Genomic DNA, 27803 nt, shown 5'->3' with positions numbered 1-27803 from the left:
TGTGTACACCTAGTCTTAGAAAATATCACTACCATGAATAAAACTTGTATGGCTCTTGCCAGTGTCCCGTAATAGAAAACTATCATTTTTTGAAATGGATGCATTGAGTATCAAATAAATCTGTCTTGTTTATCTGTCTGAGACTTCAACCCTGTTAGCAGATAGCCAGTGTCACTTAAACTGATTGACTGTGACTGAGAAGTGTGAAACTTTCAGTTGTCTCAATGATGAGATGCTTTTTGGCTACTGCCATTACCCAGCATTGTGGATTAATGTGTCCAAGTGAAGTATGCAGCAAACTTAGCATCTCTTTATTAAGGCCACTTTGCCATATGTCCTCCATTGTATGCTGGAAGGGAGTGAAAAGGCTCTGTATTGCTTGGGTGAAGGGGAACATTCTGCAAGTCTTCTGTAATATTTCTCTCTGGAATCTTTTAGCAGTTAATTAGTCTGTTAGTGCTACTTAAATGTATTCACCAGGCCCTTCAACTGAAAACTGCTTGAGCTGGAGAATGTTTCTTCCTTTCATCTTTCAGCTAAAGGCCTACAACTGTTACTTCAGCCTGAAAAATAGGAAATCTTTATACCTTGATTAAAGATAAACAGGAAATATGTGGTTTTATTTGAGGTTTCTTTGGATGGCTGTCTATTTAAATTTCTTTCATGGGATCACATAATTTATTTCTCTTGCACAGGGAAAACAAACCTGCCTTTTTTGTCTGTGCTGGTAGTGTAGTTTGGGACCTGTGGGCATGGCTACAGTCTGTCTCACAGAATTCAAAGCTATGATATTGACCAATTCAGTTTACTTAGGAGTATAAGACTGTTTGAAATTGCAGTAGGAACAGAGGGCCCTATTTAAACATTTTCTTACACTGAAAGCTAACATTTAAAAACTAATTGGGGAAGGTGAAAAGCATTTCTAGTTAACAAAATCTAATTTTTACTGTTTCTCTTTGTTATGGAAGCACTGAGAACCTTAGTATGCTGCTTCTACTTATTCAGTTGTTCTGAAGGAGATCTTTAAATTGATTTGGCATGCAAAAATGTGAACTGCAGAATGTTAAAAATCCTCACAATTAATTGAAATTAGAGGATTTAAAGAATATTTTCAAATTGCGACTACTACGTAATTAAAAATGCAAAGGACTTTTTCTGTCACTTGGAATGCTCTTTAAAAAGATAAAATCATCTCTGTTGGGAAGAGACCTTCAAGATCACAAAGTCCTAGCATCAGCCTGACCCCATCCATCCTGGCCTTGGGCTCTGCAAGGGTGGGGAATCCACAGCCCCTCTTGGCAGCCTGTTCCATCACTTCACCACCCTTTCAGTGAAAACCTTCCCAACACGTAATCTGCGTCTCCCTTCCTTTAATTTAGAACTATTCCCCCTTGTCCTGTCAATAACTACCTGTGTGAAAAGTTGATTTCCCTCCTTTCTATTATCTCTGTTTAAATATTGGAAGGCTGCAGTGAGATCTCCTGGGACTCTTCTCCAGGCTGAACAAGCCCTACAGTCACTCCCTCTCCCTGCAGGCCGCCCCTCTTTTGATGCAGCCCAGGATACTGCTTGCCTTCTGAGCTGCAAGTGCGTGCTGCTGGCAGTGATACGATCAATGATGAAATGGAACTATTGGTAGCGTAAGCTTTCTTAACAGTGATGCAAAGCAAAGCGATAATTGAAACCCACGAGTTGTTAGAAACAATATAATGAATTGATGGTATTTCCACTTAAAAACAGTAGAAAAGGTCCTTTGCATTATCCTAAGAGGTCCTTTATAAATCTCCTTTTTCTTCTTAGGATTCTTTCAAGTACAGTTATCCTCCACTGGTAGACGATGACTTTCAAACGCCTTTATGTGAAAATGGGCCTATCACGAGTGAAGATGAACATGAAAGTAAAGAAGAGATAGATACTGATACCAAGGAACCTGGAGATCTGAATGAAGAACAAAATCTTAATCAGAAAAAGGTATCTAACTGTGAAAGCTGAGGCAACTATTCACATGGCTACAAATCAGGATAAGAGGCATGCAATTTTTGTTTCTTGTCTGGCTTTCACTTTGTATTTCCTCAATTTGAAATACGTACACAGAAAAATGGAAAATTAAAATTACAGTTTCTACCTTGATTCTTAGTTTGAACAGACTGGACTGTTAAGACTGGCTTCTAAATGAGTAAAATGTGTACTTAGTATTTAATATCTCTTTATTACAGTGAATTACGTAGCGAAATTTAAAAGATGTATTATGTTCAAAACTTGCCTAACTGGCAAACTTCTATTCTTAAGATATCTTGTGGCAAACATCTTAAAATATCTATTTTTTTTTTCAGATGCTTAAATTAAATGCTTGAGAAAATATCAGATAAACAGTAAAGTGTTACTATGTGCCTACTTTTAAAAATCATAAAAGTAATTGCTTATCTCAGAAGAAATTACATCCCTAATGCATCATCTTGTATTGAAAATATAATTTGCCTTCAGAATGTTAAAGGTATTGATTTATGTAGAATTCTATGAAGTTAATCCTCAGAATATGCAATCATAGTCAGTGAGGATATTGTATTTAGAAAGGACAGGGGAGGGGAAAAAAACAAACATGAAATTCATTCACCAGTGCCACACTTCATTTTGGAATATGAATTGCAAAACTTGTTTAAAGTAGTGAAATTCTTAAAGATCACATTTTTGTTTTCATTTGCTGTTTTATGTTTTTATCAGAATAATTTGAAATGTGGCTGTTTTTACAGTGCTCATTTGTAACTTGGCCATCTATTTATATAAATATATATCACTGAGTTTAAAGTCAGAAGGAGGCATTACATAGCTATTCTAACTTCACAACAGGTAGACTAACTTGTTTTGGTTGTGGCACATCTGCTAAGATGTGATTCTCAGAAACAGGAACATAATCACTGTTTAGTTTGAAAGTTAGCTTTGGTGCTGAACTGCCTCAATATTTAATTACTTGTTTTATTTCAGATTTCTACGTAGTGTACTTTTTCAGTATTTAAAAATAATGGTTTATGGTATTTTTCTATTTCCTACAGCATAATCAAGCTACCACTCAATCTTCTGAATTACGCTGATCATTTATACTCATCCATTCTTAATTTAAAGACATGTTTAATACCCAATCTTTAACATACTTCTAAAATTCAGGCTCCATGCCATTGTTGGCGCTGTTCCTGTTCAAGGAAAAAGTCAGTTGTCTTGCTTCAGTATGCTTTCTGTTCACATAAAAATAACACTTGCCATTTCTAACGCAGATATGTCGGTGTTTGCCCCTTCTATGTTGAGCTTCTTCCAAACTATTTTTCAGAAACTGTTCCTTATTTTATGAATGTTTGGCATATTAAAAGTGGTTATTTTCTACTTGACTGTTCATAAATATAACTTATCAAATATTTTTGGATAAGGCCAACTTCTGAAGTGACAGGTTTCAAGTAACCTGTGAGATTTCATTATTATTTACTATGTTACTGGTATTTATTTGCATTATCTGCAGATTTTTGTAATCACTAAGAATTCATCTGATTTATTTTTATGTATCCCTCCTCTAATCCCGTAGAAGTGCCTTTTTCTTTCCACAGAGTAGAGGGAACCGTGAGCAATAAACTTAATTGTAAGTGCCTTTTCTGTAGACACCTGTATTTAGCATGTGAGATTCCACCTTCAGTGGGTACTACTGTAAATTTTTTTTTCTGGTAATTTAAATTGGAGTTATGTAGAATAAATCCAAACACATTGACTATGCAGTGTATTTATACAATAATCTTTTAAAATAACCACAGTTACAATAAGTGAAACTACTATGTTTGAGGTGTTCTGTTTTTGTTTTTTTTTTACAAAAATCCATCTTCTGTGGTACTGTATTTCTTCAATTCCCACACTTCAGGTAACTTACATAAACTGAATACCCTTCCTATCTTCTGTCGCTGTTTCAAGTGGAATAAACACAAAGCTAAGCAGAATGTTTAGCTTGCTGATTTTCTCAAGTCATCATGCCACTTATTTTTCCAATTCTCTGTATTTTTTTTCTCCCATTCAGCATTTTATTGAGAATAAAGAACTATAGAGTCGTGAGGTGGACATCCAGCAGGCTTGTTGACTTGTGTGTAGTCTCTTAATGTAACAGAAGAAAAACCTCAGAATTTAAGTTCTGTTGTTTGAACTCTCCAATACTTCAGAGATCAGTTTAAAAAATAAAAAATACATTCAGCAAGTTTTTAATGCAGTGAAATGTGGAGCTGTTACTATGTTTTCTATTCAGTGTAACAATGATTATAGTGGGGTGTCACTTGGAAACTTTTGCAGTGAAAGTGTAACATCAGTACTTTCTAAACTGCTACTATAAGTACCACAGTTTGCTTATCTGGTGTCTACAAAAACGACCAACTCAGGCATCAGGAAAATATACAGGAAGGGGAGAAAAAAGGCATTTTTAATATATAACATGACTTACAATACATTTTTTTTTTATGTGATGGGCTTCCAGAATTGTCAAGCAATGAATACATAGTAAATTTTGTTTGTACAATGTTGAAATAAGCCTCCTCCTGACGTTCTTTAAAATACCTGCATGAATCTGTAGTGTGTGTAACCCAGACTTCTAGTTAATCATTATAACCATCGTTTTTACTCAGATGAATTCTGTAGAACAAATTTCCAAGTCAGAGGAAAATGACAAAACAGAGTTCAAACCAAAGAATGCAAAGAAAGCACTAACCACTTTTAAAGGACCTTTGTTACATATCAGGTAATAATAATTTTCTTCTTAACAATGTGCCTTGGACACTTGAGTAATTAGTTTTTAAAATAAACCAGACTTTTTCAGGCTATTAAAAACAGCAGTAGTTATTAACAAATACAAATTATTTATATGTTTTTCTGCTTTTATGCATTTTCAGTGAATCTTTGTGTATCCATTGGCATGCTTTTTTCTACTTAAGTATGTGTGTGTATATATATATATAAATAGATATATTGGAAAACTGTCATCAGTGTTATCTGTAATAAGAATGATTGGTAATTTGGCACTATTTCTTACACCAATGAAATCAACTATTTTTGTGAAAACAACTTTCACTGTTAAGATAAAGACTATTGAAGCAAGATTGAAGGTGGCACCTTTGCTAGTACCTTGAACCAATTTGAATGGGTACAATTCTTTGTGTGGGAAGTGCTGTCTAAATTGCACACCTGCTTACAATCTCAAATGGCAGTATTTTTATGTCTAGCAGTTAATCTCTTTTTCAGCACAAAAGTTCAAGAAAAATCAATTAGACAATCTCCTTTCTCACTGCTTTTCAGGTTAAGATGCTTGTTTAGAAAATGATGTAGATCTTAACTTGTATTTTCATTTACAGTTCGCCATTAAATGAATGAAGAAAATAGCTAATTTATAGGTAATTCCTTAGCTAATTTTGTAACTGCTGCACTGAATTAGATTTGGAATGGATTTGAATAATGACATATTCATTAGCATCTAAACGTTTGTATGTCAAATTTTCATATGTTTGAAATGAAAATTAGCTTTTTGCATATAAATAACTGTGAAGTTCTACTTTCTTGGTTGGCAGTACAAAGGCATAGACTGTGGAATTGTTATCTTAAAGGGATTTATAAAATCCATGGGCATCTACTTAAGATTTTTCATGAAGAGAACTCAGAGGAAATACTTTTGTTTGCTTTCCTTCTGACAAATGAAGTAGATCCATCCACCTACTTAAAGGAAAAAAAAAAATTTTTTTTTTTTAAAAAAACCAAGTTTAAGAGAAAACCACTTCTTTCCTGCTACAAACATAGATGTGCTGCAGATTATGTAAACTCAAGAAGAATGAATGTTATGAATATTAGCACCTTTATAGTTGACTGCCTTGTTATCATGGAAAATAAAAATACTGGTATCCCCCTTGGTCCTGCTTTTTTTTTTTTTGCTTTTTTTTTTTTTTCCTCAAGTAAACTCTTGAAAGCATGTGTTCTCTTGTTGCTCTTTGCTAATATTGTCACTTTGTAGATGAAAACCTGCTTATGGTTTCCCTGGCCTCTTTGTCAGAGCACTGAACAAACAAATAACCAGCAATTTTCTGCTCACAAGTATCTATATCACACATGAGGCATGAATAAACACTGTAGAGCTAGCTTTTGTTTGCTGATACCAGCATTGTTGTCTTGGCATGGGGACAGAAGCAGAAACTGAGTAACAGCACTGCTGGTACTATGTAGTCAGTAAGAGTCAGTTGCCTTTTTCTCCCCAACTGCTTCTGCAGAGGACCTCCTGCATTGATATTCCTTACCTATCACTGCCTGCCACTTGTTTGCCCTGATATATGACTAGAGCTGAATCACAAAGCAGAACTAGCAAACATGCTCTTCTCTTTTATCACGCATATGGTCATGCTCACAAGTAACTTTTTCTGGTTAGTATCACTATTGCATTTGCCTTGTAGGCCTTCCTAGGAAAGGCTGGCGTTTATTGGCTTTTCTCATGAATAACTTACTGTATTTGGTAAGGTTAAAAAAAAAAAAAAAAAAAAAAAAAAAAAAAAACACAACAAATAAAAGACAAAAGAAAACCCATCTGTTTACTCACATTTTTTTTAGCAGAAGAGTAGCTCATAATGTGTTTATAGACAAGACTTTGTAATATGATATGAACTGTTTATTCTCCCCACACCTCAGATAGTAAAGAAGGTAGTGTGAGAAGGCTTGGGTGCTTATAGTATCACCTCCATCCCCTACTGTGTAACTGGTTGACTTGACAGGCAGTAAGCCTTCAGAGCTGGCTCTCAAGTGTTCTGCTGTGGGTTTTTTTTTTTTTGTCGGTTGCCACAGCTTGTGGAACAGCAAGAAGCATGGGGCTGTGGCACAGTATTCCTTTCTTCTGGCTCTTTTTGCTTGTTTGGCACTAGTTTATGCTTTTCAATCCCATGTATGATTTCTCTTGCATTTTCTCTAACGTTCACACCAACAGTAGCTTAGCATTAATGTCACTGAAATGCCTTGTAGCTACAATCCTTTTCCTTATTGTTGCTGAGTATTTGAAAGTTTGTGAATGGGAATGAAAGACCTCAGAGAAGGAGGTATACTTAGTTACCTTATTAGCCTTTTTCACACCCATCAGTTTTTGCCTTGCTTAGCACAGTTCCTTCCTCCCTATCAAGAATGTTTTCATGTGGACTGTCTAGCATACTGCAAAACACAGGCACCTTCCTCCCATGCAATCACTGTTGGACTCTTGTTCTAGCATAGGAGTTCAGGTTTGCCATCCAGCACCAAGAGTTATTTCTCTCGGCTAATGTGCTGATGTGTTTAGATGAGAGAGAATAAAGCATTGGTGTTATTAAGTGACATTGTTTGAGGAAGAGATCAAAAATGAAACTTGTATTCAAGAAAGAGGCAAAGGGCAGAAGAAGGCAGAAGTAAGTTCTTTTTGGAAAAGAATATCCAATGCCATATTACTGTATGCTATGGGAGTTCTTTGCATAGTCCTTACACTGCATATATGAAGGAAGCAGTTTTTTATTGTTACTTGAACTTCCTGTCAGCTTGTAAATGAGCATGCCCTACTTTAGGCCTTGCAGTGTTCATTTGAATCCATAATCCCAAATGAATTATAGTAGATGGATGTGGTTTTAAAAGATTTTATGCATGACTCTTAATTGCATAAGATATTAAAATAAGCAAAACCTTAGGTTTATTTACACATCTTCAGAAGTATGTGAAGACTGACTTATAAGCACAAATGAATTTAGCAGTAGTGATTATAATGTTTGCCACTTACAGATACCTGCCTACTCCTCTTATGTGTGCACTACAGCCATTAGGGGCAGGCTTATGAGATGGAAATTGCTCCCTGTCTGTAACAGCTTATGGCCTTTCATAATAGAATTGAAATTGATTAAGTTTTCCCTTAACGTAGCATTGTAAAATGCAGGGCTGAAGGGACTGTATCTATCTGCTGGCTATCCCTGCTTTTGCCAGTTGTCATACTCATGCAGGTAGAAGAATTCAAGGGCAGTAGTCAATTCAACTGATTTTGCTAGGTCCATTTGTGGTCACGAGTCAACTGTAAACATCAGTACAAAATTTCTGTGCCTTTTTCACGTTTTTTTAATGGAAAGCTGTTTACAGCAACCATAGCTGAAAGGTTGAATGTATTTTATTTCCTTGTAGAGGTGATGAGGTTTTTTTATATCGTATTTAATAAAGATAATTTGAATAAACCAGCCCTTCTGTATTTTTTTTTGCCAGTCCTGCAGAAGAACTATATTTTGGATCCAAAGAAACTGGAGAGAAAAAGTGTTTGATAGTTCTGACAAATGTCACTAAAAACGTAGTAGCTTTTAAGGTAAATATATTAAGCATGATCTGGTTTACTTTATTAAATGTTTAACTTCTGCATAGTTTTGATAAGGAGGAAGAAATACTATTAGGTTCCTTTCCAAGGGCTTAATTTTTTTAACATGGTTGGGGTTTGTTTGAAAGCAGATCAAGGAAATATTTTGGCTGAATTTGTTCCTGTGGTATGCCACCCCAAAGAACAAATAATACAAATCTTTGGAGCATTGGCTGAAAAAGAGCTATTAGAGATGGTTAGTTCTTTGGTGACAGTATAGTACTTATAACAATCAACAAGAAAGCACTGAGCTTTGGAAATGGATGTCCTTAGAACTTTTTGCCTTTTAAAATCTTGACTGGGAATAAGTTAGTAACGCTCCATAATGATGCAGCTGCGTCTGCAAATGTCACTATCAAATGAATTAATGCAGTTACGTTTGCTTCAGAAATTCTGAATTGGCTTGCATCCTGGTTTGGTTTTCCAACATATATTTTATGTTCTCTTCACACACAAGTAACTAAAGTTTCCATACTTTCCAGAATTTTGTCAGGTGTTCCATTTGAAAGTGGATGAGAGGAAAAAATGAAATAGTGTGATTACTCCTACAGAGTAAGGTATTTTAAAGATATGCTTCACTCTGTCTTAATCAGTCTTTAAGGATTTCTGTGTTATTGGTCAATACAGAATTAGATTATGAAAAGGTCATCATCTGTGTATTTACTATATACCTGCTTATTATTTTTTTGCATTTAGGTAAGAACAACTGCTCCTGAAAAGTACAGAGTTAAACCCAGTAACAGCAGCTGTGAACCCGGCACATCGTTAGACATAATAGTCTCTCTTCATGGTGGTAAGTAAAATCTTATGCAGAATTTTTTAGAAAGCCTGGATGATAACATGAAGGCTGACTAGATAGAAAAAATTGCAGGTAGTAAGGCTGAGTGAAACCAATGTCCACTTGACTGTTGTATGACAGTATTACCATTTATAAGAGAACATGTCTGTCATACAGCATTTGAGTAACTGCCTATACTGATTTACTACTCCACATAGACATAAGCAGGTGTTGTCTGCAGCTGAGTCCATTTCTTATCTTAAAAAGATACATTTCTTATAAAGCTGTGGGTTACCATTGAATTGCTCAGGTGAAACTAATTCCGTTAAAAGGAAACTGAAGGAATTTAGAAAAATTATAACGAAAGCCGCTGAGCATAAGAATGATTTTATCATTTTTAGTTCCAATAAGTTGGTCCTGCAAAAGTTCTCATTTTAAAAAGCTTTTGCTTAAAAGTGTTCCATGTACTTTGTAATACTATTATTTTATCCAAGCACTTTCCTTTTTTTTTTTTTTTTTTTCTTTTTACTTTTTTTCTTTGAGGGCAGGTTTTTCAGCTTCTCTGCAGGATCGTTTCCTTATAATGGCTGCAGAAATGGACCAGTCTTCTGGATCAGGTGTACCAGAACTGGCTCAGTTTTGGAAAGAAGTCCCTAGGACCAAAGTGATGGAACATAGGTGAGTATAGGGTTTTCAGCTGATAGGTTTTTTGTAGCCATTGTAATTTATCTGATTTATAGCACTTTCATAGTCATAGTTCTTAGTCACTTTCATTATCATAGTCAGTAAAGGATTCTCCAAACTCAGTTGTGTGCTTGCTGACTGAAGTATATTACTGTGGCTTTCTGTTTTAAATGAAGAGTTTTTTTAATATGTAAGGCACCTTGCATGGTAGTCTGCACATGCTTTACTTTTTGTTGTTGCTTTATTGCACTGCTCAAGAATTAAGCAAAAAAAAAAAAAAAAAAAAAAGGGAATAGATGTGAAAATGCACCTGTGAAGTGTGTGTGTGTCTTTACATATAGAGATACATATACAAATATATGGAAATGAAACCTTTAGATTTTGTTTGCTGTTAACGCTTTGTTGCATTTCTTGTTGCATTTGATTGAGTAAATCCTGTATTACAAATTTCAAATGGTTAAGGTATATTTTATCTGTGCTTACAGATCGTTTTGATCTGCCTTTGTATCAAAAGCTCTCAACATATAATTGATGAAGCTTTTTCAGACTGTCATTACAATAGTTATTTATAAAATTAGTAGATAACAAAGGACATATAAATAGCAGTTATTTGGACAGTTTACTTTCCCTATTTAATTTTAATTTTTGATTTTTACTGTGCATATTTTTTTTTAATCATTTAAACAGGCTCAGGTGTCATGTCATAGAAAGCAGTAAGCCTTCTACTCTGACATTAAAAGAAAATGCACTAAATATTCCAGCAAAAACCAATGAAGATTTACATATGCAGGTAATAATGTATTCCTTTGTGCTAAATCTTGAACAAGCATATAAAATTTGATAAAAAGATTTGTTTTGTACTAGATGTCCTTGATGCTTTGTAAATTAGGCTGCTTGAAAAGCTTAGAGCTCAAAAGTAAATCAGTGACAGGAATTTAGTTATTTTATTTTATTCAGTGCTAACAGTTTAATAAAGTGTACTTCCAGTGTACTTTATTCATTCGTCTTGCTTTATGACACGTATCACATGTGAACAGTATCTATTTCTTCCTAGTCTGGAGATGTCACCTGCTTGATACAGGCAATATAAATAAAGTTCTACGCTTCTTTAGTAGAACAGTCTCTTGAAGTATGTAGTGATAGAAAAGGGATCACTAAGAGGCTGTATTTTTAATGTGCTTAAAATTTTGTGGCTAAATTGCTTTACATTAGCAAGTGCTTTCATTTGTGGTAATTTAAAACTATTGAAATGTTTTCTATTTTCAGCTAACTCATTTACTGCAAATTAATAAAAGACTTCAAGAGCAGATTGATCGCTGCCTTTGGTTCCAGCAGTTGTCAGTTGTTTTATCATCATTATCAGTTACTATTGTTGCCTTCTGCTTCTACCTGGCATATAGCCAGAGAAGCTAAAAAGAACCGCGTTGCGCTAAAGATGCTGCCTATCACGGTTGTCTGGAGCGGAAATGATTACTGTACTACACTCAGATTCTGGAACTGCCAACATGAGGTTTGTGAGCCCACAGCAACGGAGGAGTTTGCTGAATAATGAAGTAAGCGACCAACAAAGCAAGTTACTGAGAGTAGACACTTGGAACAGCGTGTGAAGGAGATGATAGAGCTGGCAGTTTTATTTCCGCTATACAACTTAACAAATACTACTGAATTGGAAGAAGAAAACCAAATACAACAACATAATTTAAAGCTTTAGTTGCTTTTTTCCTCAAGTACTTTAAATACAGTATTTCAGTTATTTTCATCATATTCATTCCTACATTCAAAATTACTCTCACAGAAGATGTAAGCATCTGCTTGATGTATTCTAAAGTTTCACGTGTTCTTTCAGGAAAATCTACATAAATTGTGTACCATGGGCAGATTTTTTGTATATCTATGTACAGTCTGGTATAAAGGAAGATATCTGTTAGTAATTATTTTCAGGGCCATTGCTTTCTTTAATTAAATTCTTTTTTTATTTTTCCTTTTCCTGAAAGCAAGCATATTGCAAACATTTTCTACCAAATAACATACGCACAGCCATATTGACCAGCAAAATAATCGTGGCTTGATTCCAAAAATAGTAATGAAATAGTCATGCTGGGACACTGTTCCTATTCCCTCCCTGTTTATTTTTTTTTTTATGTTTTTTTTTTTTGGAAGCAGCTCTTAGTAAAATTGCAGGAGGAGGGTGACAGTTGGCTTTTGATGACCAAGTTACGGTTCCTAAAAAGACTAATAAACAGTGTAAGGACTTACTCTGAAATGTGCAATATGCTTAAATCACAGATGAATTTATGAAAAACTTCAAGCCAGGAAGATTAAGTATTACTGAAGGTGATATGAAAGTGTTATTTCTACCATTTCTCAGAAAATACTGTAAAAATGGTTTATGAAGCAAGCATTACTTTGTTCTAACAAGAATTCTTTGTATTCGTGGCTGTAAATATGTACATTAAAATGGTAAACACCGTAAAGGAGACTGATGGTATCTTTCATAAATTTGATTTTTTTAACTGTAGATGATGTCTAATTTGTTTACTGAAATTAATTTTTGCTACAATTTAGCGTTGTAGTAGATTTAGCTTTGGTTTGTTGATTTCAATAGATAATACGAGATTATTGGGGAAAAGTAAAGGTCATAATCTGCTTCTGTCTTTTTGGTGATGGTATCTCTCCAGTTCGCTGTAGTTATAGTATCATTTCTAGGGAATAGAAAAGGACAGCTTAGAAAATGTGTTAATAAACTGATTAGCTAATAAAGCAGGAGTGGTTCAAAGTGATTACTAGAAACAACTGTGCAAAAGGCAAATTGTCAGAATTGGTGCATGGTCTTCTGTCCTTTCATAACTTATACCTTATTTTACCATAGTCTGAGTTTCTTAATTTTTCATTTATCTAATTTCTGTACATTTTCCTTCTCAGTATTTTTTTCTGAATGAATTCACAGCTTACATTGTTCACTGTTAACTGTTGAATGTTTAAGTTATTTTCGTGTGCACAAAATTCAGATGGTTTGCTTCCAACAAAATGGGTTGTTGTCTTATTGAGAAAAGTAACAAAGTGATTTATAACTTCCAGATAATAATTACTAGCCATGCTATTAAATTGCTGATTCCTTAATTTGAGTGGATTGAATAGCACTTTACTGTAAAATTGTGAGAAATATATTCTTACAGTCTTTGCCAATATGAATATTTTAATGTTTTGGTGCTTTCATAAATATTTTCTGTATTTTATTACTACGTTGGTATTTTCTTTGTATGATGAATCGATGAGCATTTTTTTCTATTTTAATATGTTCCAGAAAAATACAGTTACGAAATAAATTTGAGGAAATACACAGTCTTTAATGTTTAGTCTTTTAAAAATAGCTACACCTTCTTAGATTTTGATTCTCTTTTTAGTCTACAGATGCTTAACACGAAGGAGAGGTCAGTACGGTAATGGCCCATTGCCTGCAGAGATAGAAGTACTGATAATACTGTAGTTATGGAGTGTTCAGCAGTCATATGAGTTGACATTTTACCCAAAACTGAGAGAAAAGATTATTGAACTTTCTTTCAAGTGAGACTGGCAGTGTCCAGAGGAGGGCCACTAAGATGATCAGAGGGGCTGGAGCACCTCTCTTATGAGGAAAGGTTGAGAACTGGGCTTGTGTAGCTTGGAGAAGAGAAGGCTCCAGGGAGACCTCATTGTGGCCTGCCAGTATTTGGAGGGAGCATAGAAACAGGAGGGGGAACGGCTGTTTACAAGGGTGATAGGACAAGGGGGAATGGTGTAAAACTGAGACAGGGTAGGTTAGATATTAGGATGAAGCTTTTCACACAGAGGGTGGTGATGCACTGGAACAGGTTGTCCAGAGAGGTTGTGGATGCCCCATCCCTGGAGGCATTCAAGGCCAGGCTGGATGTGGCTCTGGGCAGCCTGGTCTGGTGGTTGGTGACCCTGCACACAGCAGGGGGGTTGAAACTGGATGATCATTGTGGTCCTTTTCAACCCAGGCCATTCTGTGATTCTGTGATTCTATGATCACGTCCAAATACAAAGTGCAGGCCTAGCAATCTTCAGCACAGTCCAAAGAATAGCAGTAGCCTGTTCAAAGGACTTGTGAATTCTTCTTTTTGCCAATGCAGAGTCTCCTGATTTGTTAGTAGTACTTCCTCTCTCCCATTTTCTCATCCTATCAGATGTATTAGCACTGCAGTAGAGTTGGTGGAAATTTAGGGAATCTTGAATATGAAAAAAAAAATGCCTTTAGCTTCTCTTTATTTATCTTTTATTTCCTTAGGTCCACTGTAGAATGTATTCATTACTTTACTGCCACTTGGGTTTTTCTTCACAAAATATTTTTGTAGATTTTGCCTCTTGCTAAAAATACCTTCTTAGACGAATGGTGAATTATGCATTTTATTCATCTTGATGAGTCCATGAGATGCCAGCAGTTGATTCAACCAGTGGGAAAACAGTGAGTTCCTTGAAATATTTTTCCAAAGCGTTATGTCGCTGTACATCTTTCCTTTGGTCTTGTTCAGACCTTCCTCCTGAAATAATTATATTTGTCTGTGCAAGCTTATTTTAGAGGAGCAAAAAACTGTCTGTTAGAACTTAGCAGAAGGAACCGATATTGTAATAGGTACTTTCTGCTGTAGAGCTAAATACGAAAACGTTACATCTTCTCCTGTTATTCCGGTACTTACGTATGTTCCAGTATGTTCCTGTATGCTGTGAAATAGACCAAACAGTAAACAAGCATTCCTGCATTAAGAGAAAAGCAGTAAAGGTTCTGCCCGTCTTACCAATTTCATTTAGAAAGCCAGGAATGCAAAGTGGAGCAACGCTGCACGGCGTGTTCCATGGCTGTGTAAGTGGTCTCCCTAGAGCAAATATTGCCTTACTCTGAGGCCCAGGAGGAAACAAAAGCAATTTTTGATTTTTTTTTTTTGTTCAGATCCAATGTAGTTTAGTTTAATTTGCAAATAAATGCCTTGGATACAAGAAATCAAGGTCTCCACTATCGGTCTCACCACAACCACCACCATCTCTTTTTGTGATTATGATGAAATCTGAATTAAGATATCCTTTGGGTAATGATGATGCAGTTTAACAAACCCTGTGTGGTGCTGAATTTTTCAAAATTGCAACTTCCTTGTATTTCCTCTGCCCTGTATCTGTTAACATCATTGCCAGTATCATTTTTGACAGCTTGGAGCTATATCCCAGCACCTGTTATTCAAACCCCAAAGAAACTGTCAGAAACGAGAAGCATCATTAAATAAATACAGATGACAACAACAGTGTGGAAAGGAAGCATAAACAGAATTTGTTACGCTTTCATTTTCTAGAATGCTACAATTGAGAAATTGCTGCAAGGAAAAGCAGGTCTGGGCAGCCACCACAGGTGCTTCATTAATCTGTTGCAAATGACACTTACAGATGGACGCTTAACGTACTGCCATGAGTGAATGATTACAATCCCCATACCCTGAAGTGCATTTTCGTGTACAGAAGTAACAAATTTTCTTTTTTTTATGGTGGTTTTCTTTTTCCTAAGCTTAAACTTGCACCTGATGGTGGTGAGTCAAGAAAAGATTGTAGTGTTCTTTAAAGTCAAGTGGTATTTTCTTCTTGAGGAATTCACAGTCCGATAGGCTTTGTTCTTCAAAGAGGATGTAAATACATGGGTTCTGAGTCTAGCCTGGAAAGCAGTGGGAAGCCTTAGAAAAGCAATGTTCATTTGTGCCAGTCTGCTGCATTATATGATAAAAGTACCATTCTTAAATACTACCCTGAGCAAGTGTATATTGAACTCTATGTAATCCCAGATGCTGCTGTTCGAGCAGGCACTATGATTGGCACACACTGAGTGCCTGGGGGAGTATGGAGTAGGTGCTAAGTAATTTTCTTCCAACCTATACACTAATTACAGTATTCATGTGCTGTTGTCATGTACTCGTGTATGGATGGAGAACATGGGGATATGGTGCAGTCTGAGAGCCTTCAGAGGGGCTACCCAGTACCCATCTCTCTGAGAAGAAATTGCAAAAGTATCTGTGGAGGTGGATGTGGAGGTAATTCTCTCCACTACATTAGGTAGGTACATCTTCTAGAAACCTTGAGAAGTATTACACAAAAAGAAAAAAGTGAATTAGTCAAGGAAGGTAGTGTATGTTGATTTTGTCTGCTCTTTGGAAAAGTGTGGCAGCCAGGTACATTTGCACTCCATCCATTTCCAGTGAGATTTGCTTTCCATTAACCATCTCAGTTTGGATATATATCTGCAGATCATTAGCCACATAGATGCTGTCTTAGAGCAGTCAGTAATTGAAAATGACATATTAGTCTTTGGAAAACTCAAGAAAACTGTGTTTGCAGGAGATTCACAAACAAGAGGAAACATGCTCTTTCTGTATTGTTTCTTCAGTTTTGCCCATTTCTCTTTGTTGCTGTCCTTCTAGTGTTTGAGCACTTCACTTATTGTGTATCTATTATAACAGAATTCTTGAAATACACATTGGTCCTACTGCCATTAAACATGGAGAAAACTAAGGTCCAAAAAGATTGAATTAGCCTCTCCAGCTGTAATGATTGTACCTTCTTAAAACAAATAACAAAACAGTGTCCCACATGTCAAAATTTTGCCAACTTCTGGGCCATGCACATTTAATTAGTTTATTTTAATGTATTTACAGATCAAAATAGAGCTGGGACAGGTTAGTAGAGAAGAGAGAAGCTTTGCTCTTTTGACAAAACAAGAACATTCGCAACTCAGAAGCACTTTATCTCCTTGAATGTCACTTTGAACGAGTCAGAGAAGATAAAGAGCTGGTGCTGGAGAACATCTGATGTGATGTGATGTGATGTCTTTTCATGTGTTTCTCAGTTCTACCAAGATGAGTTCCTGGTGTGTAGAGCTGAGAAACTACAGTGCATGGCATGCCATGGGCTGAATTTTAGGTGCCATTTGTGTGTTTTTGCATAGGTTGCCATGCTTCATTTATGTAATACACAGTAAAACTTTTCATTTGTACCTTACATAGTCTTTCCAATAATGTTTTAAGAAATATAATTCGGATCCTCTGGCACAGTCTAAGAGATTAAGTTCAGAATTAGTGTTGTGAAGGAACCTTCATTCCATAAAAAATTTTAAAGGAATCACATAGTTCCTCTTACCACTCCAATACTGACTGCTGTAGAGAACTAAAAACCAGCTAATTAAGGCATTTGTATCTTAAGAACTCTTACAGCTGCATAAGAAGGAGAGTTTTTAAGACATCAACATGTATGACCAACCTCACCAGATAAATGCACTATTTTCCAGCATCTATTTTGCACAGTAAGTGGATGAAGAAAAAAATGATAGGGTGAATTAGCACAGACAAAGCAGTGATTCCAGTGACAAGGGCCCTTTAAGAGGCATAATTCATAGGGTTTCATCAGATCCTCTCTGAAAGAAGGGCAAGGGAGAAAGGATTCTTCTATGGTCTGCTGTTGTTGCTCTTGAGTGCATAAATATGAAAAAATTCACATCATCTTCACATGCTCTCATTGCTTTGACATATCAGTGCATGAGTGGTTCTGATAGCATGCAAGATCTTAAAGAAGCTTGCCTTACAGTTCATACTGCTGCAGTAGGAAGGACCTTGTGACATTTATTTTTCTGCATATAATTTAACAGTAGAAATGTGGAACTGGGAAACTGTGTAACCAAAAATCTTCCAAACAAGCTGAAGCTGGGAAAGACATCACTGAGCCAGCTGGGATTAAGAACATGAATTATCATTTTCACCCATACAGGCTTGATCATCATCTTTCTATCTCCCAAGCCTAATTTCCAAATCTCAGCATCCAGGTGGTATCCATTCGTACACCAACCCATCACACATGAGAAACACACAAGATCTGTAGCAGGGCTGTCTTGTTAGTGGTGTGATGGGTGATCTTCTGAGTTGTCAGAGCTGTGAATTCCAAAAGAACAGGCTGAAGTACAGCCATCTAGTTTTCCTAGTGCTAGCTAATCATGTATCATTCCTCAGCAAATGTATTCTCATCCCTCAGCCCGTTCCCCCTTGTCGCTCTAGGAAATGATGCCGGTTCACATCAAGCTGGATTTTGCAAGCAGTTATGGATCAAATTGAAGATAATTTAATGACTTATGCATATCAGGCTAAATCATCTTACAAGTGCTTGTGACTCAGTATCCATAACTTCATCTCTACTGTTTGGATGTCAGCCACCTTTCTTTTGCACACAAGGAGTTGCCCAACATTGTGGTTTAGGTCCTGTATTTTTAAACACATCTGAACTTGCAAAGAACGAAGGAAGAATGCAGTCATCTTCCATTCGGATTAGATTGTATCTGTCAAATGAAAACCTCATGACCAGGTTACAATCTACTAGAAGGCAATCAGTTTTTGAAGGGTTTTTTTGAAGTGTTCCCATCACTGAAACTGAGGGAACCACTTATCTGTTTATCAAATGATATGTTTCTTTGATAGAGTTTTCTAGATGTGAGTCATGCTTTAGCAAAACAGGATTTCAGACTTCTAATATAGCATTCTGGTCTTTTGCATGGGTTACTGCTTTATGAATAATCAAAGATGGGAAAGATGTAAAGATTGGACTCTGAAGAAAACAAAAAGCTTACTCAACTCATAGCATGGCACTCTCTAGGACAGGTGTTTGAAATACGCCTGCAGTGCATGCTCTCTCTTGAAGATGGACTGTATCAAACTGCCTGGAGGAATGAAACCTGACTATCTTTGCTTTTCTCAGTGTGCTTTGAAAGATGTGGGAGGGGGACACCAGGACACCTCTGAATACCTTCTCTTGTTGGTGCTGTAAGTTCTTTCTTAGCTGAGGAAACTGATACCAAATGAATATATGTCATTATCTCAAATGAAACATGATTGCATTTCCTATTTCGTCCAACTGCACAGAGGTCATTCTAGATATTTGCAATCCCGTAAGTTTGTCAATTTCGTCAGTTCTGATTTTTCCTTTGTTTTTTTGTTACTGCAACTATATCACCTCACTGTATCTCACCTTAGGCTAGTGGATGCTTCACTTATTTTTGTCCCTGGCCCATGGAGACAGCTGAGATCCAGGCACTCAAAAACCCAGCACCGATGTGCACTCTGATGTTTAAGCTGGTTCCAGGCATGTAAGAATATAAGCATGAAAATGATGCTGTTCTATACATACCTGTTACCAAAAAGTAATCTCAATCATCTTTGAACTGGTGACCAAAACTGTAAGCATGTGATAATTCAACTTGTTTTATTACATAATAATATATTAAGATCAATCAAAATTTGGTAAAAATTTGTTGAGTAAAATTTCCAATAGGTGTTTTTTTTCCTCCAGGAAATGTAAGGAGTTCTACAACATGAAAATGAGTTGAAAAGCCTCTATCTAGAGACATACCTCTGTGTGCTCCGTATTTTCTTCAGAGCTACCGATATGTTCTGCTGTTACTTATGATAGGGTTTCCATCCAGAACTTGTCTGAAATCTCACAGCAAACTGCCAGAAGCTGTGGGAGAAACTGATCAATAATTCCCAGTATAATTTGTGATATAGCGCTGCAGGACAATGAAATCAAAATGTCATTAAATTAGGGAAAATATTTGATTGGTCTAAGTGAATATTTGGCCAGAATTTAGACCTGTGGAAAGCTGGATCAAGGTGGTACTGCAGTAGTTTTGAAGAATTAGAAAACATTTTTAAAATAGTTGTTTACTGAATACAAAGGATTTAATGCTGTCTAAAAAGTGAACAAAAAATAATAAGCAGCTCTCTCACCTGACTCTCAGTCAAGGTGATGGTGAAAAGGAGGTGCCATCAGGGTTGGCATGCATGCTGCAGGCTGCTGAGGAGGGCAGGAGTGAAATGGTACTGGTGCCATGACTGCTGCCACATCTACATCTCAAGAGGTGGAAGGCAGTGTGAAGCATGGAGCTCAGCAGAAACCTGACAGAGTTTTGCCTGTGGCCTTCTTTTTTTTTAATAAGTCTGCTTCAGACTTACAGAAATTTTACTGTAATTGCTAGTTATGACAGTCTTCAAATGCTGAAGGTGATCAAAGGCATCAGCTTAAAAATACAAAGCTGGCATTACAAGGAAGTGATTTAACCTCCCTCAGTATGCAGGTGCATGTTGGGAGCAGGCAGAAGTTCATTGCTTCTGGCATCTAAATTGCAGCTGTAGTGAAAAGCAGCAATTTGTCCAACTCCATGATGAAAATCCTTCTGAACTGTCCTAACAAATCTGCTTTGTAACCTTATTGTACAGGGAAAGAATAATTTAAAAAAGCACTAAAATATAAAAAATGAAATAAATTATGTGATTGTGGTCCGTCAGTAACATATATATAAACTTTATATGTATTTAATGCCTACAGCCATTTTATTGCCACAGAAGAGAAGACTTCAGGAGTGGTGAAATTTGCAAGCAGTGAGGTTAGACAGCCCTGTGTTAATGTTGCTCAGCTTCCCTTCCCTACAGCCTGGTGAGGGATGGGCACTGCACTTACATGTAGGTTCATAATATCACAGTGCTGAGTGGCCTGCCAGCACAAATCAGAGATTTCTTGGCTGTGAATTAGCACAATTAATAATTAATAACGACCAAGATGCTGATGAATGCAGACCTGCTTATCCTTCAGTGTGATGCTGAAAATCACGGTGTGCCACTGGGTGTCCTCCTGCTCAGTACTCAGACACAACTGAAGAACCAGGGAAATCTCCTGCAGGCATGGCAGTGAATAATACTACTTAACTGGATTGATCTAAATTAGATAAATGAGATTGGCACAGCTGGGGTACCCTGTATCATTGGCAAAAGTGACTGAGTTGCTTTGTTGGATGTGTTTAAAACTCCAAATGAACAGAGTTCTTGCAACATCTATCGGGAGATTCCTTGTGCCAAGCGAGAAAGCTTCACCAGTGTTTTAAATAATGCTCACAGCTTACAATGGAGTCTGTATGAAGGCATTGCATTGCAGAGGCATCTGTAAATTTAGACAGTAAAAGTGAAAAGCAGGAGAAGAGAGTACTCTGCTGCAATTTTTGTTTGGCTGCCCAAGAAAAAAGCCTTCAGAAAGTTTAGAAATCCAGTGCTGGAGTTTCTGATGGTGAGCTGAGGGGCTGAGGGCTGCAAACTGCTTGGCGATGAGGAGGGGATAATCAATCTGGCTTTCCTAGCAGTTATTTGTTTGCGTTCTTGTGAGATCAGCAGGAGTCTCTAGGGGAAAGCCTCCTTTTGTTATGTAGTTTCTGCTCTCCTTAAAGAAATGTTCAATGTAGTGATGTGGGGGGCACAAACTGCTCATGTGCGAGCCATGGGGACATAAGGGATTTGGGGTCTGGATGGCAGGAGGTGTCTTGCCACCCACAACCCTGCAGAAGCACAGAGGCTGTGTGGACCTTCCCTCTGCAACCTTGTGCTTCTCCCTCTGGCACCAAGTTTACTCCTGGAAAGCATCTTCTAGGCATTTGGGCTGTGCTCTTTTTTGCTCGGTTTCAGCTTTTGGGAACACAGCATCCCCTTACCCACAGGCTGCTTCTTACCGCTTGAGAGAAGATTTTTTTTCTTTTTTCTTTCAATCGTGGCTCATCTTCTTGTCCTCCCCTTTCATGGTGTACACATTCATATAGGTTTTGTATCCAACATCCATAAAAACAGATCCTTACAAGCAGTATCGTTGCTGTATGCAGGTCCATATCTCTCTAAACTTGTAACCTGTGGAAGACAGCTTGGCAGTCAGTTAATTTTAACATTGTAACAGGCTAGAAATTCACTTTACCAGATTAGTGCTATTTTGTGTATGTAGACTCCTTTCTTAAGCAAGGCAACAACGTCTTGCAGTTTCTTTTCTATCCCACCCATAGCAGAACAAAGGGTGGCAAATTCAGCCTACTTCCTAACGACTGTGGAAAGGATACTGTGAACTGTCAGGTGTGAGATAACATCAAACGAAGGCATGAGTGGTACAATGACAAACACAATAGGCAAATAACAGTTTCATTTTAATGCTTCAGAAGGAAAGATGATTCATGATCAATTGGTGGTAATAATATTGTAGTATTGAAGCAAATCTACATTAAAACATCACAGCCCAGAGGTTTCCTTGAGCCCACTGAGGTGAGGGAGTTCTCTCATTCCCCAGCAGGGGTAAGGATGCAAGAGGCCTCTAGCCTCAGCTGCAGGTCCTGTGTATTCCATGAGTCTCTTACTCTGAGAGAGTAAGAAAATTTATTCAGCTTTCTCCAGAATCACTCCAAGTTGTCATGTCAAAAACTGTACTGCAAACGCTCTTTAAAAAAAATGTCACTGCATACAGGTAAAGAAATAAAAATCTTTGCCAGTGGCTTTCTGAAAGAAGGAAAAATGTGTCCATTTGCCATACAAGGCATTAACTCACTTTAAAAATAGCAAGTCAATCCTTTTTCTGCAAGGTTTTCAGATTATTTCTTGTTTTCCTTTTTGTAAAATAAGAAAGATGTTGGAGAAAAACTGAGAAGCAGAAGGATAATAAATGTAAAGTCTGTCAGATTGGCATAAAGTAAAAGCTTGCCTGATCACCCGTCCATCCACCTATTCATCTTTCTTAGTGTTTCTCCCACCTTCTCCCCTCCAGTAATGATCATTATTCTCCCACTTGATGCTGTACCCTGCCCCCTGTCACTCTGCTGAAGTAAGAGAGCAGCCCTGTAGAGCTTTGTTACTTTGTCAGGACAGGTCACTGTCACCTTTCTGTCTCTTGAAGACCACAGTATCTCAATGAGCGAGAAGGCCTCAGGTGTTGGGGAAGAGATTCAGCTACCCCTGTGTAACTATGGCCTAAGGCTGAAAGTGTCTGTGTTGGCACGATCCTCTCCGGTCCAAGCAGGGAGAGTGGCCAGGAATGCTGCGCTCTGGGACATGACCATGGGTTCACTATTGTGACATCTTCCCTTTTCTTTTCAGAAACCAAGAAGTCTGCCCTTGCCATGCAGAGGGGGACAGTGGCAATGCAATCAGACCAATGGGTCCTCAGTAGATCAGGTTGGTGGAGGGAGCAGTGATCAGAAAGAAAAAAAACTTTACGGTTAATACATCACTCTGGTACACAGGGGATGAGAGCATGTACAGAGTTTTCTTTCCACAGAAGGAACTAAAAACCATTACATGGAATCTGAGGAGAAAACATCATGTTCAAATACCATATGAAGAAAGGCCTGAGTCTTAGAGAACCTCTCCACATTAGTATGTATTACAAATACTACTGAACATCTCTCAATTATTTTGTCTCATTTGAGAGGGGCTTCAAATTCCCTTATTTCAATACCTCAAACATGACACTTATATGAGCTGATTTCTTTCCAGCTGCATGGATTCATTTATAATTTAAGTTTTCATCAAATTGAAATATCATCCAAGTTCATGTGAATTTAATAACAGCGTGAAGGCAAAATAAATATCAAAGCATTGCGAAAGGGCAATACTGTGGTTCTAGGGGTTATGTTCTCCTCTCTGACAACTTGACATCATTATTTGCAAAGCTGTGCACATCCTATTATCTGAATGTATTTGGATGCCATGGTTACTTGACAGTTCTAGTCAGACTTAGGTGGCTCCAAGCAGTAACTGCGAACAGATTGAAAAACAGCAAAGAAAACTAGCCTGGTTTTCCCATGATCAGTAACTCATGAGTAATAGAGCATTTGATTAAAAAAAAAAAAACAAAAACAAACAAAAAAAAAAAACCCACACAAAACAAAACAAACAAAAAATTTGCCTTTTTTTTTTTTTAAATGTCTTGTTCTGGATTGTCTTATCTCTTCATTCTATTTTATTTTATTTTATTTTATTTTATTTTATTTTATTTTATTTTATTTTATTTTTAACGAGAAAGTTAAAATAAGAAGCTCAGGACAAAAGCAGTGCCCACTGTTTACAGAAGCCCACTGCTTTTTCCATATCATTTTTCATATTGTGGGAGACACACAACAGACTACCAGAAGGTCTCCCACATAGGTCACCACAAAGCCAGCTTCTGAAAGTGGTAACTCAGTCTGTGCCTTCCAGAAATAACCAGATATGCAGGTCAAAAATGATGTCTGCTTGTATGTTATCTCCTTCCGAAATTTTAACAAACCAGGCAATTCAGAGTAAATTGTCTGAAAAAAACAAAAGGAAAGTCCAGCCAGATCTTAACTGCAGCACTGATTACCAAAGCATACAACAGTGAATTTATTTTATTTTAAATCTTGAATCTAGATACAGACATGCATTGCCTGCCAAAATGCAAAATAGTGGATTTTAGACTCTGAATCCAAATAGAAATGTAGAAATGCATTTAGAGGCAGGCCAATGGACATTAAAACATGAGAGGAGCTGAAAAGATGTATGAAAGTGGCCAGAAGTCAGGATGGACACAGGGTTTGAGGAGCCCTGGTCTTCAGCAAAGAACCATTGGCACTGAATTGCCAATGACCTGCTGCCAGAGAGAGGTTGAGTCAGTGTCCATGAGTAAATCCATGAGCATCCAATGTAAGAACTCTGAGTAGTTAGCCTCGTGAGCTCACAGCACCTGACCATGATGCAACCCCTTCCCTTGTCTCTGGGACCAACATTCATGTGGCTTCCTGTTTTTCTCATAGCACAGCTCCTGAGGCATTGGCCTGCTTTCTTTTTGCCTTCCCCTGCATGAATTCATACCATAAGGAAAGAGAAGTACTTCATCTTCCCTTCCTCCTTCCCCTGCCACAGCAGGTGTACTCAGATGATTTCTCTGATCACAGAATCACCAAGGTTGGAAAAGACCAACAAGATCATCCAGTCCAACCATCACCAATAGTTCTCACTAAACCATATCCCTCATCACAATGTCCGAACATTCCTTGAACACCTCCAGGGTTGGTGACTCCACCACCTCCCCGGGCAGCCCATTCCAGTGCCTGACCACTCTTTCAGAGAAGGACTATTTCTTAACGTCCAGCCTAAATCTCCCCTGGCACAGCTTGAAGCCATTCCCTCTGGTCCTATCACCAGTTACACGAGAGAAGAGGCCGACCCCCAGCTCACTACAGCCTCCCTTCAGTTCTTCCCTCCAGAAAGTTCTTCATCACCATGATTTCAGTAGTGCCTTTGTTGTATGCTTGAAGAGCAATTAGATCTGTGAGTCCTGGCAAGATTGTGAGATTTGAAAAAGTTGGTTTTCATATTGCTGTTTGCTATGACACAAGCAGCTGTCCAGCAAGAATGTGAACTGTTCTTTCTTTACACCATTAACTCAAGACAAGAGGCCTTCCCTGCACAGTGTGAAGCACTGGGATATGTGCAGCCAAAGCTTTCAAAGAGGTGTAGAGGCGATGCTGGGGAACAGTATTCTGCTTTCCTGCTTCAGCAGAGATGAGCGGTGAACTCAAGTGTCAACCTTGCTTTTTTTTTTGTCCTTCTCCTCCTATGTCCTTTGTCAGTGCAGAAGTAAGAAGACTTTACATGTTGGGAATGTACTAGGAGGGTGTGCATGGCCTCTACCAAACCTCTCTGCAAGATTTATAATCCAGAATGCCAAAATCAGATACCATAACTGGCTACTTTCAGTTTGCACTGAGTACATTACTGTTATACCACAGCTTCCTCTTCCCGGATTGAAATCCTAGCACTGCAGTCAGCAGAAATTACTGAGTGAATACAAACAGAGCAGATGTATGCAGAAACAAATATGTGAGTTTCCTCCATTACATCAGAAAAGCAAGAAACCTTAAGACATCTTTTGGAAGGCTTTCAAGTGCTGCCTTCTAGACCCACAGCTGTCAAAGCAGGATGGATGATATGTGATGTCTTCCTAGCAAAGAAATGACCTTGACAAAAGTCAGTGGAGATCTAACAGCCAGAAAAGCCAAGTCTCATGAAAGTCACTCTGATATCTATAGAAAATCAAAGAACGTGCAACAATACTTCTCCCTTTTGAATGAAGCAGGAACTTAGGCCATGTGTACCTGCTTATTTTTATTCTACTAACAGAAATCAAGATTTGTTTTTCCAAAGGTTCCATATGCTCCATATGCTTTATATATATGTAATTATATAATGTGTGCTTCATTTTAATTGCACTTTTACAATGTTTTTTTTATGCTATAAAATACATGGCTTTTTGCAAGCTGGAACTTGATAGATCAAGTTGCTTTAGCAATATTTTTTCCTTTTTAAACATATTTTTCAACAGCAGAGGGTGAAATTTTATTCAAATATCATTTAGAAAAGTGTGGCATGACTGGCTGTGTGTTGCCACAGTAGCTTAAATAGGCTCAGGTCTTTTCTCACTCTTGTACTGTGAAGTTTTGCACCTGGATGGCAAGCAGGATATTTTGAGTAGAGCATTATACAGACAGCCTGAATACAAGCTCTGATTTCCTCCACATCCTTGTGCATTTTCTCCTTGACTTTATGTATTCAAGATTGTTTATTGAGCAGACAAGTTTATAAAAGCATAATGATCCCATCTAAGCCTGGCACAGGATGGGAAAATTACAGTAGAAGCCGTTATGCTGATACCTGGAAATTATTAGGCTTCAATGTTCTAGTGGTTTTTTATCACTTGGAAATTCAGGAACATAAAGTTTATTTTCTTTAGGAATTACTTGTCCTTTAGGAGTTATTGTCAGCTCTTTGCTGCCACCAGGAAATGTTTAATCTTCGCTAGACAGGCTTTTTCTTTTGAGCTAGAGTTCACAAGATCTTGCTCCTACTAAGGAGCATCCATCTACATACTCTTGTTCTAAAAAATTGTAAAGCTTTTCAATGAGTTTTTCTCCTCTTTATACACTGTAATAATAAAAGTTCTGACTCATAGCACATTTTGATGAAATTAATGACTGTAATATATTTTTGTGTGTGGCTTCTGTCTACAGACCCATTACCACGCTCTGGATGAGGTAGTTGCTGATTATAGAATCATAGAAGCGTTAAGGTTGGAAAATACCAGTAAGATCATCAAGTCCAACCATACACATACCATCACTATAGTCATCAGTTTCCTCCTGAAGTGGGGATTTGCAGGGAAATTGAATACATTCAATATTTGAAATGAACACAGAACCCCTGTCAGTCAGAGGGCTAGTTTTTTTAATGTTAGAGTAGTGCAGCAGTTCCTTGTCAGGTTTGTATCCAGTGTCAGACTGAGATACAGGTCCAGCTGGTTGGAGAAGGCATTTCATTGCATTCCCCATGGCTATTGGGAAGCAATATGAGACAAGGAAAGAGTTACAAGAAATGTGCAAGGTCACCTGGGATTAAACAAGTTTAATTGGATAATATTTTAACCACTGATAAAAACAAAACACAATATAGCATATAGGGCAGCTGAAGCTGCAGAAAGTTGATGGAGATGGCCAGAGTGTGCCTTCATTACTCACTGTGTGGGAGTGAGATGGACACCTCACAGAACAGCCATCAATGAATCGGTTCCCTGTAGGTCTGGATGCTGTATTCACCATGTATTCCCAGCTACCTTGTCTGCATTTAACACCCAATTGTTATTTTTTTTTAATAGTGAAAAGGAAATAGGGGTGTTAAATGTCTCCCAATTTAGCTGTCATAACAGAATTGTGAGACTTCAAAGAAGCCCTTTAAAGCACTGCTGAAGCCAGCAGCTGGTTGATAGGGAAAGAACGGAAAATACAAAAGGTATGTATGTGGGGAAGCACGAATGAATGGCAACTACCAAATGCCGTGGGGACAAAGCGAGTCCCTTCCTTGCTGATATTCATAATGTTGGTAGAATTTGCAGTTGATAGTTGATGAGCAAATGTTTAACTTTTATTCACGCATCTTTGTCACTGGCGCACAAATTAAATTTATAAAAAAGACAAGGAAAATATCTATTGGGTAAGAAGAGTATATTGAGCAAACTTTAAAATAAAGGCATAGTTGTGCTGCATAATTGACCTTATCT

At 37.4% G+C, this 27803-nt stretch overlaps 1 protein-coding gene across 2 annotated transcripts in view; it reads left to right on the top strand.

Annotated features, from left to right (window-relative positions):
* The window catches only part of MOSPD2 (motile sperm domain containing 2), a 31806-nt gene extending 18598 nt beyond the window's left edge, over window positions 1-13208 (top strand). For both annotated transcript variants that reach the window (XM_048957203.1, XM_048957211.1), the window contains exons 9-15: window positions 1801-1971; window positions 4647-4759; window positions 8257-8353; window positions 9098-9194; window positions 9728-9857; window positions 10551-10653; window positions 11130-13208. In XM_048957203.1, coding sequence (XP_048813160.1) covers window positions 1801-1971; window positions 4647-4759; window positions 8257-8353; window positions 9098-9194; window positions 9728-9857; window positions 10551-10653; window positions 11130-11276 — 858 coding nt within the window. In that variant the 3' untranslated portion in view covers window positions 11277-13208. The remainder of the gene's footprint in view (window positions 1-1800; window positions 1972-4646; window positions 4760-8256; window positions 8354-9097; window positions 9195-9727; window positions 9858-10550; window positions 10654-11129) is intronic.
* The last annotated feature ends 14595 nt before the right edge of the window (window positions 13209-27803 follow it).

Source organism: Lagopus muta, chromosome 1 (genome assembly GCF_023343835.1).
Source record: "Lagopus muta isolate bLagMut1 chromosome 1, bLagMut1 primary, whole genome shotgun sequence".
In the NCBI taxonomy this organism is placed as follows: Eukaryota; Metazoa; Chordata; class Aves; order Galliformes; family Phasianidae; genus Lagopus; species Lagopus muta.
This window is presented reverse-complemented; position numbering and strand designations above follow the sequence as displayed.